General features: G+C 47.1%; 1 protein-coding gene across 1 annotated transcript in view; it reads right to left on the bottom strand.

Annotated features, from left to right (window-relative positions):
* Nucleotides 1–17,262, bottom strand: part of LOC142566743 (uncharacterized) — an 87,865-nt gene that overhangs the window by 2,264 nt on the left and 68,339 nt on the right. The window contains exons 8-9 of the mRNA XM_075677618.1: nt 12,424–12,615; nt 3,925–3,974 (exon numbers count right to left, since the gene is read on the bottom strand). Coding sequence (XP_075533733.1) covers nt 3,925–3,974; nt 12,424–12,615 — 242 coding nt within the window. The remainder of the gene's footprint in view (nt 1–3,924; nt 3,975–12,423; nt 12,616–17,262) is intronic.

Raw genomic sequence — 17,262 nt, forward strand, 5'->3', positions numbered from 1 at the left:
ACTGGCTGGCTTTCAAAGACTGAAATTGTGCGCAAGTTCGGCATCGCGAAAAGTACCGTGAGTGGTATTGTGAAAAAGACTAAGCGCGGATTACCAGTGCTCTGCAAGATGGTGCGTTTGCGCCGAAGCGTAAAAGGATGCGCACAGCTATGCACAAAGACCTAGAAGGCGTTCTTCTTGCTTGGGTGAAGAGAGCGTGCGGTGTGAATTTGCCAGTGAATGGAGTCATATTGAAAGCGAAATCAGAAGAAATTGCACGGCGGCTGAATGTGGAGTTTGCATGCAGTGATGGGTGGCTCGACCGTTTCCGTAGAAGGCATGGACTGGCCTTTTGTTGCGTTGTCGGTGAGGCCGCTGCAGTGGACGAAACAGCCTGCAGCGATTGGAGGCAGAGCTGAATGACCTCATGGAAGAATATGACCCTCAAGATATATACAACGTGGACGAAACTGCCCTTTTCAACCAGCTGCTTCCAAACAAAACACTCGCATTTGCTGGCGATAACTGCGTGGCGGGCAAGCACAGCAAGCTTCGGGTAACGGTCCTCGTGTTCGCAAATATGATTGGGACTGACAAACTAAGGTTGCTGGGGATTAGGAAGTCTAAAGCATCATGCTGCTTTAAAAGCATAAAAACATTGCCGGTCACGTACATGGCTAATTCGAAAGTGTGGATGACGCGAGCACTTTTCGAGCAGTGGCTTCAGGAGACAGATCATCGCTTCCACAGAGAGAAAAGTTCTTTGTCCTTGATAACTGTCACATCGTCCGACTTTCTGCCATCCGTCTGGAGTTTCTACCAGCAAATACAACTGCAAAGCTACAGCCCATGGACCAGGGAGTAATCAGCAGCTTGAAGAGGCACTATCGTTGCTCTCTGTTGCAGAGGATGCTAATTTGCATGGAGTGGTAAAGAGTACACAGTGAACCAGTTAAGTGCTGTCCGCTTACTAACAAGTGCCTGGGGGCAGGTTACTGAAGTGACCATTGCCAATGCCTTCCACCATGCGGGGTTTATGGCACCTAGTGACAGCTCAGCACAGAATGACTGGGATACTATGAGTGAGGATTCTACTGTGAACTTGGAGGAGAGCAGCATTGTTTCTACGCTGAGCAGTAAGGGTGTCTCCATTGACATGAATGCGTATGTCAGCCTTGATGAAGGTGTACAAACATGTAGGGCTGACACACTGGAAGCTTTAATTGAAGAGGTGCTCGACCTGCCATCAGAAACTGCTGCTGATGATGACAGCATGGATGTTGTGCCTGAATCTGCACAAGTGACCTGCAATGCAGCTGATGCTTGCCTGGATACTTTAGTGCAGTTTTTTGAATAATGCGAGGGCACTGAGGATTATCTTAGAAAATTAAGTGAGATGTCTGCATTTGTAGCAGCCAGGCGATTTTCTCGACAGGCACAAAAAAAAAACAGACAGGGTAACAGTCAACACTTCCTGATGCCTTACTAGGGCAATGTGTAGTATACCACTAGTAGTGCAATAAATGCTTATATTGCAGTTGTTTTTTCCCTGAAAGGCCATTTCATTTATTTGTTCTCATATACCAGGTATTTGGACACACACTGCATGCTCAAACATCATTTTTAGAAGCACTCCAGATTAGACGAACTTCTGATAAGACGAACACTTTTCATGATCCCTTGGAGCTCCGTCTTAAAGGGAGTCTACTGTACATACTGTGTCTCGTGTGTCCCGTGGCAATAGCCCCTTTCCACGCTTGTTATGCTTTTGCGTGTGCTTCACGAAGTAACATTTCTGTAGGGAGGCGAAGCTGACTTTCGGGAACCGGCATTATGCAACGCACTGTGCTTTCCAAGCTTCTAAGCCAATCGCGAGGACCACAACGGCGGAATCCGTGCCATTGCTGACAGTAGCGAGTTCTTTCCATAAGAAACACAGCATCCAATGGCAAGAAGCTTCATAGCGAACACAGAAGCAGCTAGGCCTAGCGTTGCCACAATGGTGGCTACGGCTGCCAGCAGATCTGCGTGCAAGAGCGCCGGTTCGAGGCGGCGAAGTAATCAAAATGGCACTGGTGGTGGCTTTGATTAATGCCGTTTCGCACCTGCCGTCAAGGCAAAATGTCCGGAAAATCGGACGGCAAAGAGTTCTTGCGTCCGAAATTTCAGACGTTCTGATACATTGACTCTACTGGGTATGTGGTGGTGCCGCGTAGCCGTCCAAATTATCGGGAATCCGGAAAGTCGGTCGTTGAAAGCACACTGTCAACTCCTCCAGTCAACGACAGGGCGTCAAAGACGATTCATTACGATTCCAGTCTGTTACTCACGCCAGCATTACCGCGACTTTCGACCCTTTCAATAAATTTACAGCTAGTTTTCCCCGATAGAGGCACAAATTCCCTGAGTTTTCCCAGACTACTCTAAATCCCTGAGAATTCCCGGTTGGTAGACACCCTGGTATCTCTTGTTTTAATGTAAATATCGGTAAATAAATCCTGCACACCTAGTTCCTGCCGAAGAGCCAGGTCCTCCCTACAACCCCGGCCACAACCCTAACAGCATGTGGTGCTACCATTCTAGAGCATGCGCAGATGAGTTTTGCGTCTTTTTTTCTTTTTTCACCTCAGTGCTTCCTTCAGTTGAGTCAGCATTCGTGTTGTCCACTTCGCTTCTCTTGTGTCCATATCTGCACGCCTTACCCCTTTTTTTTGCATTATGAAGAATTACTGTCACATGCTGCTATGAAGATGATAAATGTGTACTTGTGGTTAACCTTATCAAGCCCCGTACGTCATAGAGTTTCTCACAATATTACCTAGAGAAAAATTTCGTGCCACCATCTATAGGAGTTTTCTAACGGGCGCTGTGTCAGCATGGGAATGGCAGTACATGGCTGTGCGAGGCTTGGGTTGGCTGGTATTTAGCGAGGCTTGGCCTAAAAGATGTATATGGCTGCACAGAATGTGTTCTTGAAATAAAATCTACATGAAAGGTTTCCATTCCCCTGTATTACAACTTTCAATAAAATTTACTCACCTGCAGCACATAAGCCAAGAAAAGCAAGAACAAACCGGAAAACAGCCACAAAGATAGTGCGGAACTAGTAGTCTGTCCTCCAACTTTAGTGGCCCACCGATACTTTTTACATCCAAGCACAAGTCCTCAAATAAATAAAACATGGTTTCGTGTATTAATAAAGTTCAAACAGCTCTTTACATGCTGTCTTACTAAGCAATTAAAAACCAATATGACAGATGGAACAGTGCTAGCCAGGCGCATTTTCAATGTGTCCGGGCTCTCTCAAAATGATGACAATCAGAAGCCGCCGTGTCACGGTATTCCCACATGTACCAGCGCCAGATTTCCCTCTAGGTGATACAGTGAGAAATTCTATAACGCCCACGGCCCCAGCTCGAAATGTGGGAAGTATGCAATTGTCAGTCCTGATAAGAGTGTCTTGGCGAGATTCTGATTTTCATCAGTTTCCCATAGTTAGCTTCGCCGCAATACAGCCGCGTTATGCGGAAAAGCATAGTAAGACCTAAAAGGGGCTGCGTCACGCACTGTCTCCAGTCACTGCCTCACCAACATGTCTAGTAACTGTACTGGCAGCCATTCAGAGCTGTTTCTGACATTGCTGTGGCATTTTGGGACCTTCCTGACTGTTACATATTTTTTCCCCCCGGTACCTTGAAAAACATATCAACGGGGTTTTACTGTACTTAAGCCATTAAAAACCATCCACCTTTCTTAAAATTTCTGAAATCTCAAATTCTAACTTTTCAGCAAACAGCATGCAGAAGTTGGCAGCAGTAGAGTGCAGGGGTAGAGTTATAGTGCAGCCACTTTGGCACATTACTAACCAGGTAACTGACAACATGTACAAGTCAAATTCACATAAAAAAATGCATTCTACTTGCTGGTGACCGAAATTAAACCCACCTGCTGCAAAAGAGCGGCAGCCGACGATGTCAGGACCACATCAATGGCACCTGCAGATAAATAAACCAGCCTTAAGAAATTGGAAAGCAACAAGGTACTCAAAAAATGCAAGTAGCCAAGTGCAGTACCTGAGTAGTGCAAGTAACAAGCCACATAGGAGTCTACATATTAAATACCAGCAAGTAAGGCCAGCCTTGCAATACCACCTCCACAGCACCCCAAAGAAACGCTAACTGAGAGTGTCAGGTGAGAAAAAGATGAGCAGCATTAAACAGAAGTGGTACGTTCTTGAAACAAATGACTTGGTATTTTAAATTACTTTGAACAGCAGGTAAAACAGTAAAACACTGTTACTACAAACACCACATTAACAAACTTTTCAGAAATCGACTGTTTATAGTTTGTATGTAAAAATATTTCAGTATTACAAACTTCAGAATAACGATCATTATTCAGTTTCAGTGTCATATTACCAGGACCTCACTATGAATACCGTATTTACTCGCATAATAGACGCACTCGCATAATAGGCGCACCCCCAGTTTGGTCGCGGAAAATCAGATTTTTTTTATTTCCGCGCATAATAGGCGCACTCCGAACTTGGCACTGTGATCAGTACCGCATTTACATGATTGCAAGCCGAAAAAAAAAAAAAAATGCACGCACATTCCACAGCCCAAGTTTATCAACGCACTTGCTGAGGGCCCACAGCACATACAACATCGCCTTCCCCGAAACGCCCCCCTCCCCGAACTGCCGCGAAGCCAGCGAGCACGACTTAACGCCTCCGTAGAAACAAAAAAAGAAAAAAATGCATCAACGAGCGAAAAATAGTTCTTCCATCAACTATCGATAACACCCCCCTCCCCTCCAAACCGCCGCGCGGATGTAAGCTTTTCGCTACGTTCGCTACCTTCTCTTGAAAAGCTGGGCAGAAAAACAAAGGTGTACTGTCATGTTGGCAGTGACTGCGGATGGGCGCAAACTACCACCGCCTTATGTTATTTTTAAGAGAAAGACACTCCCAAAGGGAAATTTCCCTCGAGACATCTACGTGAGGGTCCAAGAGAAAGGTTGGATGTCCGCGGAATTGATGGTGGACTGGGTCAAGACTGTCTGGGGCCGGCGGCCGGGCGGCCTGTTGTATCCGGCCATGCTCGTTTTAGACAGTTTTCGCGGGCACCTTGTAGAACGTGTACAAGAAAAGTTGTCAGAGCTGCGCACAGATATTGCCGTGATTCCGGGAGGCCTCACTTCCGTGCTGCCACCTTTGGACGTTTCCCTTAATAAGCCTTTTAAGGACAACGTTCGAAGGCTGTACACCAATTGGATGGCTGGAGGACAGCGTCAACTAACCCCCGGTGGCAAAATTAAGAGGATGGAAATGTTGTGCGAATGGATAGTGGAAGCTTGGCAAGAGATCTCCGATGACGTGGTCAGGAAAAGTTTTAAGAAGACTGGGATCTCCAATGCACTGGATGCAAGTGAAGACGACATGCTGTGGAGCTCAGACAAAGACGAAGAGTCTCCACCCGGCGGTGACGAGGATGTTCTCTCCGACTTGGACTCGGACTCTGAATAGTCTTAATAAATTTTACGTGTGTTCAGTCAACGTCTCTCGCTTGTTCATTAAAAGGTAAGTAGGTAGCTTTTATTTTCCTTTTATGCTGGATTTATTGGTAAATTATGTGAGAGTAGCCATATTCCTGACATATGTTAAAATTTAAACCGCGAGAATGCGAGTTGAAAAAATTTCGTAAATTTTACCCCGCGTAATAGGCGCACCCGGAACTTCGAGCCGGATTTTCTGAAAAAAAAGTGCGCCTATTATGCGAGTAAATACGGTAAATATTAAAGAATCTGGAAATTCCTAGATTTCTATTTATCATTCACAGCAGCAAGCACAGTAGGCTAGAAGAGGACAAGGTGCAGAAAGTGGATACCATGCCGCATGGGTTCAGAAAACACGAGACGGCGCTGACAGAGAAAAATGCAAGAAGGGACCTCTCCCCCCCACCCCCATTACAGAGGCGACTATGCATCAACTTTTGCGAGCGCATGCTCCGCCAATACAAGTGTCGCCTAACAACGGAGGCACATCTCTTCCTTCTTTCACACTTCTTTCTGCGGCAGTACCACGTACATGCGCAGAGAATGATAACCTCCATGCTCATGGGGATTTCACACGGTCATACTCTCAGGACGGTGACGTGTACAAGTGCTTGCACTTTGAAATAATTCAGGTGTCCACCTGTAGCGAGACAGCTGAGGTGTACGCAGAAAGGAATGTGAACAAACAAACAAACAAAATTACCTGTAGAATCTCCTGTGGGAGTTATCTAAATGATGCATAAGCTTTTGCTACTAATCACTGGCTGTTTCGTCGACATATGCTGCTGTGTTTGGTACAACTGTGAGAAACAACCCAAAAAAAGTGAAACAGAGAAGCGCGGCTGCAACACCGAAAAAAAAGACGACGAAGAAGAGGTGAGAAGTAGCAATGTTCACCCATGTTATAGATAACTCCTAGAGGATGTGGACGTGCAATAAAATGACAAGAGATATTGTAAATGAAGCAAATGTATACAACATTTAATATACACAATGTCTCTTCCTTGGTTAACTTTGTTGCATTTTTTATTTATCTTGAAATTGGATGATGGTGCGTTGGGATGATGCCATTGCTTCATGGAAGATGAGCACTGGCCGATGTGTTCTGTGGTATGTGATATAATTGAATAGTAACAGTATCACTTTTGGTAAACATCGTATATACAATGGAATCTCAATGATACGACTCTCACGGGGTCACGAAAAATATTCGTATTAGCCGAAATTCGTATCATCGAACCAATTAAAACTAGCTAAATTAAAGAGTCGGAGGGGAACTGACTCAGGCACACGTACATAAAAAGCACTTATTTCTTGAAGAAAAAGCAATGTCATTCTGCCTCTTTTTCTTTGTCAGGTCACTTAACAGACTTTGTTCAAATCCATAAAAATGCATGCATGTGTCGTCGCTGATTTCATCCGCGGCCATAGCACACCTCAGAAGTTCGAGCGCGTGCAGCGTTTCAGCCGCCTGTGGTAGACCTTCGTCGTCGTCCACGTCTAACACAAAGAATGCTGTCCAAAGCACAGCAGATACTCCATCCGATGGCACGTGGAAAAGCACAAAAGCAACAAAAGCAACAAAAGCGCCACCGCTTCAAACTCTTCGCGCCCAGTCGCGGCCTCCGCGCCTCCGCACCGAAAGAGAAGGGGAGAAATCGCGTGACTGCGCGCTGTTCTCTTTCGCGGCAGTCGGTAGGGCAGCGAAAGCTTTGGCTCATGCTCGCGGTCACGTCCGTCTGTGCGCTGGAATCGTGCCAACTGTGGCCTCTCCTCCACGCAGCAGCGCAACCTCCTCCCCTCCTTAGCAATCGGCGCGCATTGCAACCGTGACGTCACACAGCGATAGAATGCACGCACATTGGCCATGCATCGGCGGTGGCAGCTGCACCGCCGCTCCTTTGACAGACGTCTCGTTGCAGTCGAGTGAATGAGACGCATGGCTCCGAAGAGGCCGTCATTCCACGCCAAGTGGTTCGGGGAAGCGGCAGCGGACGCCGGATTCCCCCAACACCCATGCCAGATTCCCCCAATGTGCATGCGACGAATGAACATGTCACCAGATGCGAAAGCAAGGGAGGCAGAACGGAAACGCCAACAGCGACTGGTTAGATCGCCGGGTACCAAAGGCAGGGAAGCAGAATGAAAGCGGCAGCAACGACAGGCGATATCGCTGAACACCAAAGCAAATGAATTGGAGCGCAGACGGCAGCAGCAACTGGCTATGTCACCGAACAGCAAAGCCAGGGAAGCAGAGCGCAGACAGCTGCAGGCGTCTGGCTAAAATTGATTCGTAACAACCGCTCTCTAGCACGTTGCAAAGTAATGGGGCTCGGCCAGAACCTCAGAAAAATTCGTATCATCCGGAAATTCGTATTAGCCGTGATCGTATCATCGAGATTCCACTGTAGAAGTGATCGACAACGCTGCCTCCTCTTGATGTGAACCATTATCAAACGTGATCAACCGTACTCCGGCAGCTGCTGCGTGTGGCGTGGCCGTGCGGGCCCCATCTTGAAAGCGATCTGCAATGGGGACACAGTGTGCCGAGTGCTGATAGCTTCGTGTGCACTGTGTTCTTGCCGTTTAGTTCGCGTTGGCTATATGGCTTTCATAGATTACAAAAAGGCATTTGATTCAGCAGAGATACCAGCAGTCATAGAGGCAGTACATAATCAGTGAGTACAGGACGCTTACGCAGATATCTTGGAAAATATCTAGAGATTCCACAGCTACCTTAATTCTTCACAAGTAGGAAGATAGCTATAAAGAAAGGGGTCTGACAAGGAGACACAATCTCTCCAATGCTATTCACTGCATGCTTGGAAAAAGTATTCAGGCTATTAAACTGGGAAGGCTTAGGAGTGAGGATCAACAGCGAATATCTCAGCAACCTTCGATTTGCAGATGACATTGTCCTGTTCAGCAACGATGGGGACGGGTTACAACAAATGATTGAGGACCTTAATGGAGAGTGTAAGAGTGGGGTTGAAGATTAATGAATTAATAATGCAGAAGACAGATAATGATCAATAGTAGGGCAAACGAACAAGAGTTCAGGATCGCCAGTCAGCCTCTAGAGTCTGTGAAGAAGCATGTTTACCTAGGTCAATTACTCATAAGGGACCCTGATCATGAGACGGAAATTTACAGAAGAATAAAAATGGGTTGGAGCGCATACGGCAGACATGGTCAGATCCTGACTGAAAGTTTACCATTATCATTTAAAAGAAAGGTGTACAATCAATGCATTTTACCGGTGCTAACATATGGGGCAGAAACCTGGAGACTTACAAAGAAGCTCGAAAAGAAGTTAAGGACCGCGCAAAGAGCGATGGAACGAAGAATTTTAAGCATAATGTTAAGCGACAGGAAGAGAGCGGTGTGGATCAGAGAGCAAACGGCAAACGGGAATAGCCGGTATTCTAATGGACATAGAGAGAAAAAAAATGGAGCAGGGCTGGTCATGTAATGCGCAGGTCAGATAACCGGTGGACCACTAGGGTTACAGAATGGGTGCCAAGAGAAGCGCAGTCGAGGATGGCAGAAGACTAGGTGGGGTGATGAAATTAGGAAATTAACAGGCACTAGTTGGAATTGGTTGGCACATGACAGGAGTAATTGGATATCACAGGGAGATGCCTTCGTCCAGCAGTGGACATAAAACAGGCTGATGATGATGAGTTTGCGTGGAAGAGAGAGGTAGCATGAATGTCGAGACGCTCGCTGTTGTGGGCCCTTACCTTGAAAGTCATCGTCTTACATGATGGTCGGACAGGTTTCCTGGGTGGGAAGGCACAGAAATGCTTATGCATTTAAAAGAAACATTGTGCTTTGTAGGCACTATGGAGCTTCCCCTTTGTCAGTTGTTTTCTGAGATCAGCGAGTTTTATGCGTGTGCCACTCTTACTATAGGGTGCTTCGGTTGCATGTGGCGGTGGGACCTATGGAAAACTACAACAGCGTGGGCTGAGAGCCAACAGCAACGTTTTCATGGATAGTGCAAACGATGACAACTAATGAACAGGAACAGTTCGGCAGCAGTGCACTTCGGAGCCATGTCTAAATATTGCCATTGCTTTTGCAGCCCACAACCAGTCTTGAGTGATCAAGACAGTGATTGGGCGTCAAGTGGACAAAGCTACTCTTCTGCGACTGCACAAGGGCCAGGAAGGTGATAAACAACATAAAACCACCAACGGAACGAACATCTGACACAGTTCAGCAGCACTGACTTTCCTTACCGTGACTACGAGTGCTTCTGGGCTTCTTGCCAAATAGCTCATACGACTATAGAGCCATGTCTAAAAATCGCCTCTGCATTTGCAGCTTGCAACCAGTCTTGAAAAGTGCACTATCGCCCCTTTTGATGCCTGCTGTGCAGCGTCTGTCTGCACCATAACAGTGATCGGATGTCATGTGGACAGAGCAACTCTTCTACGAGTGCACAAGGGCCAGACAGACGATAAACAACATAAAACCACCAATGGAACGAACATCTAACAGTTTGGCGGCACTGACCTTCCTTACTGTGACTGCTCAGTGCTTCTGAGCTTCTTGCCAAATAGATCATATGACTATGGAGGCATGTCTAAAATTGCCTTTGCATTTGCGCCCGCAAAAAATCTTGAGCAGCGCCCCTTTTGACGCCTGCTGTGCAGCGTCTGTCTGCACCACAACAGTGATCGGACGTCATGTGGACAGAGCTACTCTTCTACGAGTGCACAAGTGCCAGACAGACGATAAACAACATAAAACCACCAAAGGAACGAACATCTGACACAGTTTGGCGGCACTCACCTTCCTTACCGTGACTACTGGGTGCTTCTGGGCTTCTTGCCAAATAGCTCATACCCAAATAGCTCATACAACTATAGAGCCATGTCTAAACATCGCCTCTGCATTTGCAGCTTGCAACCAGTCTTGAAAAGTGCACTATCGCCCCTTTTGATGCCTGCAGTGCAGCGTCTGTCTGCACCACAACAGTGATCGGACGTCATGTGGAGAGAGCTACTCTTCTGCGAGTGCACAAGGGCCAGACAGACGATAAACAACATAAAACCACCAATGGAACGAACATCTGACACAGTTTGGCGGCACTGACCTTCCTTACCATGACTGCTCAGTGCTTCTGAGCTTCTTGCCAAATAGATCATATGACTATGGAGGCATGTCTAAAAATTGCCTTTGCATTTGCAGCCCGCAACCAGTCTTGGAAGGCCCAAGCCTGGTTTCCAGCACTACCGCTATCCCCGGCTGGAAGCACTGATGGCATGGCGTTTTGCTGAGAAGTACATTCACTGCAGCAACTTGCACAAGCAAAAACTCAGTCCGTCGCCACTGAGCATGCTCCTCCAGCCGTCAACCCTATCTTCCATTCGGTTGCCGGCACAGAATCAAGTGACGCGTGGACAGTGGCGGCGGTCATATTCAACTCCTCCCACGAGATGAACTGTGGCTCAAGATGTGACTGTATGGTGTGACCGTTGCTGATGCACTGTTTGTCTTCACGGCCGCCAGACGCACGCGCTTGGACCGCACTTTCGTTGGTCATCTCATTGACGGCGGTGGCATTATCGGGGTACATCTCGGAGCATACACGGGACGTCGCAGGCGCGGAAGCATCCGAAATGGCCATTATTAGTTCGGTATCATCACAACTGGAACTCAAGGCTTTAATGGTCTGCGAACTGGCCGGCAATGCGCGAACAATCTCTCTTGCAAGCTCGTGCGCGGACAACACATCTTTGCTAGGACTACTTATCCTTCGGATGTTCGGCGGTTTGCACTTGCGGCTGCCGAAGCGGTGCTTGGTCACGAATTTCGTCGTCCACATCCGCCCAGTCATGCTCGAAACCTCAAAATGAAATAAAAAACTCAACTCAGAATAAAGCAATGATGTGGTGGCGTACCTCGAATATCCAACGCGTAAACAAAGGGGCAGCGGGCAGCGCACGAGGAAACATGAGAAGCAGACGCCGCAGCAGCAGCTCGCTTCCAGATCTGACCAATGGGGCAGCTCATAGAATGCACGTGACGGAGCAAGCCAATCGGCGGCCGTGACAAGCAGCTCCGTGACCTTCAGACTTTATATTTTTTATGCTTGCTCTTCTCTCTATCAGGGAATGAAAGAGCGGCATCAAAAGGCGAAGAGGCGCGCTTTCCAAGGGTGCCAGCATGGTCGCACTGCGTACTGCTGTTCCGGAGCTAGGGATGCTCGAAAACCGCGACTTTTCCACCGATTTTCACAGTATTGCCTTATGTATATCTTTGTTTATGGTACTTAGCAGTCGTATTCAGAAGAACTACTCGGTCATCTAGGCAGGGCCTCCCCTTTTTTCTAAAGTTGTACCCGACTGTAGTTACCCAAGTTGGCATCAAAGACGTTCACTGAAGAGCGGCACACACCTACTGGCCCAGTGACCTGACATGGCATCAAAGAAATTCAATGAGCACCAGCACAGACCAAGTGGCAAATACCCAGTGCTCCAAGTCGGCGTCAACAGTGGTACCTGCTCAGTCCCACACCTACAGTGACACATGTGGGCGTGAAAGAAAAGCAGTACATATGTACACATTGCCACATAGTCAGTGACCCAAGTTGGTCTGACGGTTGGTTTTGAACCCTGTTAACTCACACAGCAGCACGCAACCACAGACTACCTAGTGACCCAGGTAAGTAGGAAAACACACACACACACACACACGCGCACGCACGCACGCACACACAGTTAGACCCCGGAAAGTGTGTTAAGTACCCTACGAAGGCTTAATGCATTAAAAATTTTTTTAAAATTATATAATGGGTGATGCTGAGGCACTCTACATGCCTTCGAAGTTTTCAAGGCCTCTGCAAGCACGATGGGGTCTTCACTCAAGATAACCTACCAGGCAAGAGATTGTTACGGTGGGATGACCGGCGATGATGGTGGCTGGCGAAGTCAGTGCGTGCCGAGCCACTCTGGTTCTCCTGCACCAGCCGCGGGGCCAGGTCGGGGCTCGAGGGACGACTCGGGCTGGACACTGCTGCCATGGCTGCCTCCTCGTCATCATCCTCACCCTCCTGAGAGGACCCATCCGCTGCGCACAACAACCACACAGCTCTGGCTACAGAACCTGGCACACTTGAAATATCAGCCGAAGACACGCATTATACCCCTGCATGCAAATGCATCGCATTCACTTTAAATACCATGACCACACTGCACACTCCTGTAACCATCAGTCAGGTTGGCTTATGACCCGTGTAAACACACTGGCTCCAGTGTCAGGGTTACTTTATTTGACCAACGTTGATTGTTGTAGCGTGTTTAAGCACATCACTATCATAACAAGTTACTGTAGATTTCAGCTTATTCAATCTTCCATTTAGTTTGAGAATATCAGGAAGTTCAAGCCAGTGACAGTGCATTTCTATGGGCTGTGCATTTTGTTATCTTAATGCAAAGCACGGCACACATCATATCATTCAACCTCGCATGATGTGTAGTGTGGGGATGCTCAACGCTATCGCACCCCTGATGTTGGTCTTCCCTCATGGCTGTCGTGTCTCCTGGAATCCGGCTTCCCCACGTAGCATGTGTGCCACAAGTGGTTGCACGGTGTGAAGATAGATGGTGCGAGTGTTCCACTGCCAAAGCCACCTGACGACAGGAATACTCGGGCGGGAGGGGATTTTGGCTGCAGGGACTGGACATGTGCAGACAGACTCCTAACAGAGCGCTTTACGGGACTGGCCCTTCCCATTCGTTCACATGCGATAGCTAGCTTGCCCAACTTTAAGAAGGTGCAATAAATGTGCTTTGATTTGTGTGCACTACTGTGCTGTCATTCCTTTGTCTGAGACCCCACAGTACACATGCACACGTGCAGTTGTGAAGGCTGAGAAAAAGTGCAGTTTTATTAGTATGTACTAAGAGGCAGTACTAAAGCACAAAAAGCCTGGAGCAAGTACTTATATGCAGTAAAATAAACATTTCCTCATTTCACAAGGCATCTTGTGTCTACTTTATGAAATTGCATGCTGCACAAATTCAATGGTGGCTTGTAAAGATTGTTTGCAATAATTTTTACTAAATAATAAAACGATTCCCCACAGTCTACGCACGGTTGAGCAGTAGAAACAAAAAAAAAAATTATGCACCGGTTAACACAGCCAGCGTGACACGCACCAGCTAGTGTTCAAAACATGAGTGCCCAAAACCAAAAGTGTGGTCCAGGTATTAATGCCAGTGGCTTGGTGTGCTTCAGTCAAGTGAGTCACTGGGCTCTATGGGAACGTCTGCTCTTGTTGAATTTCTTTCTCTATGCATGTGCTGTGAAACACATGTTTATCGCAATAGGGTTGGTGGCGATAGCTGTGAATGGCGATGACCCGCAAGGAGACTTGGTGGTACAGGAAGAGGAGTTGTGCTTGCATTTTCACATGACACGGGCAGGCAAGCAGTGTGGGGAAACTGCCATAGCGGGCACCTACTACTTTCGATCACATGTGCCCTTTTCTTGTTCGCATGCAATATAGCTTCCGGTATCATACAATTGCGATTTGGTGACATACTGAACGTTGGTGCCAAGAGAGTGTTTTCCGAGAACGTATCAACCAATAAAAAAGAAGCAGAACTGTATTGCGTAATTTTTTTGTGTTCTCGATCGGGAATGTTGGCAATGGGAAATCGTACAAAATAATTTTGTATCACCAAGGTTCTACTGCATGTTTTTCAAGGCCTTCTACTGAAATACAGCAAAACCTCGTTACTACAAACACCACATTAACAAACTTCTCAGATTAACGAACTTTTCAGAAATCCCTTGCTAACTTCTTTTGGTTTTAATGTAAACATATTCCAGTACTACGAACTTCAGTATACCGAACTTTTCAAAATAACAATTGTTATTCAGTTTCTGTGTCATGTTAACAATGCCTCAGTATTGCAAACTAATATTCCGAAATCTGGAGATTCTTAGATTTCTGTCTATACTTCACTGCAGCCGAAACAGTAAGCTAGCAGACGACAAGGTGCAGGAAGCAGATGCCGTGGCACACGGGTTTGGAAAACCCGAGATGGCGCCCAATAAAAAAACGCTGGAGGTGATTTTTTTTAATCTCTCCACTTGTGCTTCATCACCAACACCGCTCGGACATCAGAGAGAGGGTTAAAGGAAGACAGGCATAGCTGCACAGCACAAACCACAAGTGTAACAATGCAACTTTTCTTTTTTGCTAGGCAAAGTGACGAAGGCATGCCCATGTGGAGGTATGCAGCACAAAGCTGAGTGTAACAAAGCTGCTAGGCTTTTTTTATTATTTTTTAGATTCTTTTTTCTTTTGGTGCACACACCCAGTAACCAGATTTAATTGTTATAACCAATCACACAGCATGGAAGCAATGCATTAAGCAGTTTACTTTATCACAGAACCAGACCAAAGTCGACAAAGTCATCGTTACAGTGAAATTCCCATATTAAAGTGAAATTCCCATAATTCTAAATCTCTTAGTTCGAACTGATGGATAATTCGAACTAGTAATAGACCAATAGAGTCCCAGAGAAATCCTACGTATTTGATTATGAAAGACCTCCAGAAAATTCCAACTCCAAAAGCCGCACAACGGATAATTCGAACAAAATTTCTCACACCTATGGACACGTCTCGGACAACCAAAAGCCAAAGGTGAAGGTGCAATACATCACTAGCTGCCGTAATGTCGCGTGTCCATAAAAATAACAGCGAAAAATGTGCGGAAAGCTGAAACCAAACCGGAGCAGGCAGAGTGGCCCTCTTTTCTCGTCCTGCTTAAAAAGAGCAGAAAGGAGCACCCCAGCGTGCACTTGGTGTGTAACCGCGTGCCCACCTATGCCTCCCACCCTGTAGCGTGTTTGATCACATGACCTCCAACATTGGGCACGCTGGAGAACAGTACACATCAAGCCACCTTTGCACACTTTCCCTCACACCCACAGTTAATGGCATGCAGCGCACAATCTTATCGGACTCGGACTTTGTACGGAACCTAGGCTTCTTCCGGTACATACCGTCATGCGCTGATGGAGGAGAAAGACTTTTTCAATGTGAGCCCAGTAACAGTTTTCGTTCTGTCCACCGTACTGGGGTGGAAGGGGAGTGAAGGCACAATTATCAGGCACTATATTTAAAGGGACTCTCCTTAGATTGACCTCCATTTTATTCTAATAAATTTCCAGTCCCTCGGAGTTGGAAGAGATGACATTCTATTGCATATCTGATATATTGTATGATGTCTTAGGCTCTCACAGGAGTACTAACCACCGTGGGTTCAAACTCAGAGAGCCGCAGGGCCACATTAGCGGTCACCTCTAGCACGCAGCTGCATGCACTCAAGCCGCAAGCGGCTACGAAGCTATACATGCAAGGACACAGTATTGCCCCAAGTTGACGGAAACCGTTTACTGTCTCCGGCAGCACCCAACACTGCACAAATTCCTGGTCGCGGGGCGGCATGGGAATTAAAGGGCTCACTTATCGCCCACTTACCTGTCGAAAACGGAACTCAGAGAGAGTGCGATGAAAGGGGAAAAAAACATGCAGTATTTATTCACTTTGCATGACAAAAATGTTATTTTCGTTTGATGCCGCGGTGGCCTAGCACGACGACGACGGTGGCCTCAAACTTACTGAAGCTGCGTGCCAGCTTTTCAGCCAGCCCCCTCTTCTCGGCAAACACTCACATGGCAGATTCCTCGTTGGCGTTACGTATTCTCCATGCACATGCGCAGCAGTGCTGTAGAAGTCCTGGGTGTGCCTTTTTCATTGCCGGGTGCCGGAGTTTGGAATACTTTTCATTTGGAATAGAGTTACGTAATCGCGCCCTTGTTCTCGTCGTGACGATTGCATTCATGAGGCTGACGTAATGCGCAGCTTATGCCACCGTCGGACCTGAATCGCCCGTGCTGTCCTCATCACTATCACTAGTCGACACTTCGGCAACAACACTGGCAACGATGGCGAAAAGTCGAACCTCTTAGCCGACATGTCTTCGCGGTCGCAGCAGCGTTGCCGAGCAACTTCTTCGCATTCCAAATGCCACACACTGTAGTCAACAGCAGATCCCTGTTGCGTGCCACCGCCGACTTCGTCGTGTCACGTTCGATAGCACGGACGACGTCTAATTTTTCTTCTATGCTGAGCACCCAGCGTGTTTTTTCATCCATGCTTCGGAACGACGCGAGTGTCGCTTGCACGGCATCGAAATGATGTTGATGTTGATGTGGCTTCACGCACAAACGCACAGGGCACTTGGAGGCCGTTGTTCCAATCTCTGAGGCTTGTTGTTCTGCCGGGCCGCCCGATGGAGTCGGCGCACCGCCGTGGTTGCGCGACGAAAAGTTGAAACGCTATGTTTTAACCGATGCGTACGTAATAAGCTGATACGGTTTATGCGAATACAAAACACATTACCGCATTTACTCGCATAATGATCGCACCCCTGAATTTTGTCGTCAAAATTAGATTCTTTTTTTATTTCCCATGTAATGATCGCCCCCCGAACTTGCGTAGCGATATGTCGTGTGCCAAGTCTAGCTAATAATGATCGCGCTTACCATCTGTCGAATGCTATGCGAACTACTCTTCAAGACAAACCAAGCGGTCTGCATGCACCAAACATTCTTAAGTAGATGCCTAACTTCATTACTTTCATCACTTTCTGCACTATTATGACTAAAAGAAAGCTGCAACCAAACTTGCCTTTA

This window comes from Dermacentor variabilis, unplaced genomic scaffold (genome assembly GCF_050947875.1).
Source record: "Dermacentor variabilis isolate Ectoservices unplaced genomic scaffold, ASM5094787v1 scaffold_13, whole genome shotgun sequence".
Taxonomy (NCBI): domain Eukaryota; kingdom Metazoa; phylum Arthropoda; class Arachnida; order Ixodida; family Ixodidae; genus Dermacentor; species Dermacentor variabilis.